We start from the raw sequence: 3,627 nt of genomic DNA on the forward strand, positions 1-3,627 counted from the left end.
GGGCGTCGTCGTCCTGGCCCAGCTCCTTCAGGGGCGGCTTCGGGCGCTCAGACTTCCAGGAGGACCTGCAGGCGGAGGCGGCATTTAGGCTGAGGCTGAGCAGGACCCCGGGGAGGGAGGAGGCCGGCGGGGCGGCGGGGCCCCTCAGGCTGGCNGCTGGTTCCGACCGCGCCGCGGGCACGGGGAGGCCCGGCGCCTGTGAGGCCCGCGGTCCGGCTCCAGTAAGACTTCGCGCGCAGCCTTCCCTCTCGGGGGACACCCCCCGGGGCGGCGGGCGGCAGGAGAGGCGCTCCGTCCCCGAGAACACGCTCGTGCACAAGCGGCGCGAGTCAGAGCCGCGTGCGCGCGGGGCTCACGGAAACCCTGCGCTTGCAGCCACTGGACAGCGTGCCCTTGACTGAGGTCCCAGGAACCGGAACACCTCGGGGCAATGAGGAAAGTTTGCGGAAACCTTGAAAAAGGCGACTTTTCTGAATCTGGCGTCTAGAGTCCTAGTCCCGATCTTCTCCTCCTCGACCCCTGCCCCGTGGGCCCCCCTCCCTGCCCGGAGTCCAGCTCCGTGGCCAGACCACGCGTCCGTCACCTCGGGGTCACACGACTGCTGGCCCTCCACTGGGCCACCCCGTCAGAGGGTCCCCGTCCCCGGGCTGGGGGAGGGGGAGGCAGGGGACGGTAGTTCTCTTGCTCAAGTCGGTGGCCGCCCCCANGGGGGGGGGGGGCAGGGAAGCAGGAGGAAGACACGGGGCTGAAGCCCTCGCCGGCTGAGGGCCGGGGGGCTGCGTGTTAAAGGTCGTGGTGGTTCCGGGGTCTCACGAGCCCGCGGTGACCGCCCGAGGGACGGACTCCGGGCCTGTCCGCCCCATCCCGACGTGTGCGCAGGTAAGGCTGGGGCCCCAAAATTAGGCTGGGAGCTGCTGCCCCGCAGGACGGAAGAGGTCGAGAGGGGGCGGGGGGGGGGCCGGGAAATCCTGCTCAGAGGCCTCCAAAGCAAGAGCAGGAGAGGTAGAGGCATAAAACCGCTTTCTGGCCGCACGGTTTCTGACCCTTGCGGGGCAGGAAGACGGCCATGGTTCCAGCCAAGCCCGCAGAAAGCAGGGGGACGGTGGGCGACCAAAGCCTCCGTGGGAAGACGAATGGCGCAAAGAAACTGGAGAAGTAGGTTCATGACAATTAAAGAAAAACCCAGGAGAGACGCAGAAGATGAAAATGTTAACTTGGTTATTTTTTGGGCAGTGGGATGGTATAGGGCTTTTTCTTCTTAATGCTTTTTTTTTTTTTACGTTTTACTTATTTCTAAGAGAGAGCATGAGCAGGGGAGGGTCAGAGAGCGAGGGAGACACAGAATCTGAAGCAGGCTCCAGGCTCTGAGCTGTCAGCACAGAGCCCGACGCGGGGCTCGAACCCACGAACTGTGAGATCATGACCTGAGCGGAAGTCGGACGCTCAACCGACGGAGCCCCCCAGGCGCCCCTCTTCTTAATGCTTCTATAGCTCTCACACTTTGTACAACGATGATGTCTTACATTTTAAATGCAAAGATACACGGAAAAAGCACGGATTTATTTTCGCCGAAGTTTTCTCAGAGTTCTTGCTAATTCTACTTGCTTCTCAACCTCACAGATACGAAAGACAGAACAACAGCTACAAAGGGGGCGCAAGGGCCGAGACCGCAAAGACGTGAGGAAGCAAGGAAGAGGAAAGCCTGGCTGCCACGCGGAAACCAACGACCCCCCGAGACACAGCCGAGGGCAGGAAGGGCGCTGGCGGTTTGGAAGCAGTCCGCGCGGCGTGGGCCGGAGCAAGGGGACGGGGCGCGGGCGGGGGGAGACTCACTGAGAAATCTCTTTTGGGAGTGAGCTTCTTGGGGAAGTGGTCGAAGGCGTAGGGCTTGGTGCAGACGGGGTAGCGGTTCCGGTGGATCTTGTAGAACAGGTGCGCCGACTTGTCGAGCCGGTAGTCACAGATGTACACGTCCTGCTCCTTCACGCCCTTGGGCCTCCCTAGGGGTCCGGTTCGGATGTTGCCAGAGGAGCCTCCCGTCTGCCCTCCCTCCCCGAGCTGCCCCACAGCGCACAGCGCACACCCCGCGGAGGGCAGCGGGACCGTGCAGAGGGGGCAGTGGCCGCTCGCACAGCCAGCTGGTGGCCGCGGACGGAAGGAGGGTCCCCAGACGGCAGCGCTGGAGGAGGGGACGGGCGTGTGCGGGCGCGTAAGGGGCGGAAGGGGGGAGCAGCGTAACCAGGCGCTGCAGGGATGTGGGAGGGACGGAGGAGACAGTGGGGGCGGCTACGAGGCGTAGAGGAAGGGGCGCTCTGGGAAGCAGACTGTGAAGTCAGGGCCCCGAGCAGCCGACGCCGCCGAGGTGAGGGGAGCGGCCAGGAGCCTGTAGGGGTCACTTCACTTCTTCCTCACACAGGCTGTGACGCTGCGGGGCCCTGCTTCTAGCGGATTAGGCGCCTGCCCCAGGACACATGTGAAAAGGGGTGGGGCTGGGATTTGAAAACGGACCGCGTGACTCCACAGCCTCCACTGCTGGCCTCGGAGCTTATAAAAGTGTCGTGCTTTTCTGGTTGGTTTGTTTAATGTCCAGGGTTGCTGATGGCCTTGGGGACTCTGGGATAGGCGGGTGAAAGAAATCCCTTCCGACAGTACTAAGGGGATGCTGGGCACACAGTGTTATCAGTGTTAACTAAATAACTAAATAATCGGGGCGCCTGGTGGCTCAGTCCGTTGAGTGTCCAACTTCGGCTCAGGTCATGAGCTCACGGTTCGTGGGTTCGAGCCCCGCGTCAGGCTCTGTGCTGACAGCTCAGAGCCTGGAGCTGCTTCAGATTCTGTGTCTCCCTCTCTCTCTCTGACCCTCCCCTGCTCACGCTGTCTCTCTCTCTCTCAGAAATAAATAATACATTAAAAAAAAAACCTAAATAAAAAAAAGTGGAGGGAGGAATGAACAGTTACCGAGCACCAAGCACCAGGTAAGAGGAAGAAACGCTGTGACGTTCAGCTCCCTGCAGCTTCCCAGCTGGCCTGGGCACCCTTCATCCCACGAGACAAGGGGAATGAAGTGGGGACAGAAGTCATTTCTGGGCAGCCCGGGTCGCTCACCTTTGCAGTAAGTGTAGAGGTCCAGCACGCAGCAGGTCCCCACCACGGCCTCCAGCGGGATGATCTCGTACAGCGGCACCCGGAACAGCTCGTTGTGGTAGAAGCGGCGGGAGGGGGAGTGGTGGGTCTCGTGGGGCCGGAAGTAGTGGTGGCCGAAGGCGAACCGCTCCTCCCTAGGGAAGAGAGAGGCTCGGGGTCAAATGATGGCGAGACCCTGGTGAGTATTCAGCTCTTTGCTGGAAGGAGAGAGAGGGGACCTCAACACCTACTTTTCATTTTTCCACAGCTTCTCGATGCGGAAGATGTCAAGTTTGTCTCGGTTAATGTGTGACAGCAGCCGGTAGGACTGGCGGACCGGGTGGCCGTCAGGGGTGCGCCGGCTGTCCCGCATCAGGTACACGCAGTCGCCTGGAAGGCACAGGGGACGTTAGGCGAGGCCCGCATGAGCTCTGGGGGGCGTCCACTGGTGCCGCCCAGGGTCTACGCAGAAGGAGCGGCATCTAAACGGACGGGAACGCAGCG

The 3,627-nt window shown here is 61.8% G+C and overlaps 1 protein-coding gene across 1 annotated transcript in view; it reads right to left on the reverse strand.

Annotated features, from left to right (window-relative positions):
• The window catches only part of ASH1L (ASH1 like histone lysine methyltransferase), a 178,780-nt gene that overhangs the window by 726 nt on the left and 174,427 nt on the right, over nucleotides 1-3,627 (reverse strand). The window contains exons 24-28 of the mRNA XM_077764062.1: nucleotides 3,375-3,513; nucleotides 3,106-3,278; nucleotides 1,834-2,000; nucleotides 1,232-1,248; nucleotides 5-89 (exon numbers count right to left, since the gene is read on the reverse strand). Coding sequence (XP_077620188.1) covers nucleotides 5-89; nucleotides 1,232-1,248; nucleotides 1,834-2,000; nucleotides 3,106-3,278; nucleotides 3,375-3,513 — 581 coding nt within the window. The remainder of the gene's footprint in view (nucleotides 1-4; nucleotides 90-1,231; nucleotides 1,249-1,833; nucleotides 2,001-3,105; nucleotides 3,279-3,374; nucleotides 3,514-3,627) is intronic.

This window comes from Crocuta crocuta, unplaced genomic scaffold (genome assembly GCF_008692635.1).
Source record: "Crocuta crocuta isolate KB4526 unplaced genomic scaffold, BGI_CrCroc_1.0 scaffold528, whole genome shotgun sequence".
Taxonomy (NCBI): domain Eukaryota; kingdom Metazoa; phylum Chordata; class Mammalia; order Carnivora; family Hyaenidae; genus Crocuta; species Crocuta crocuta.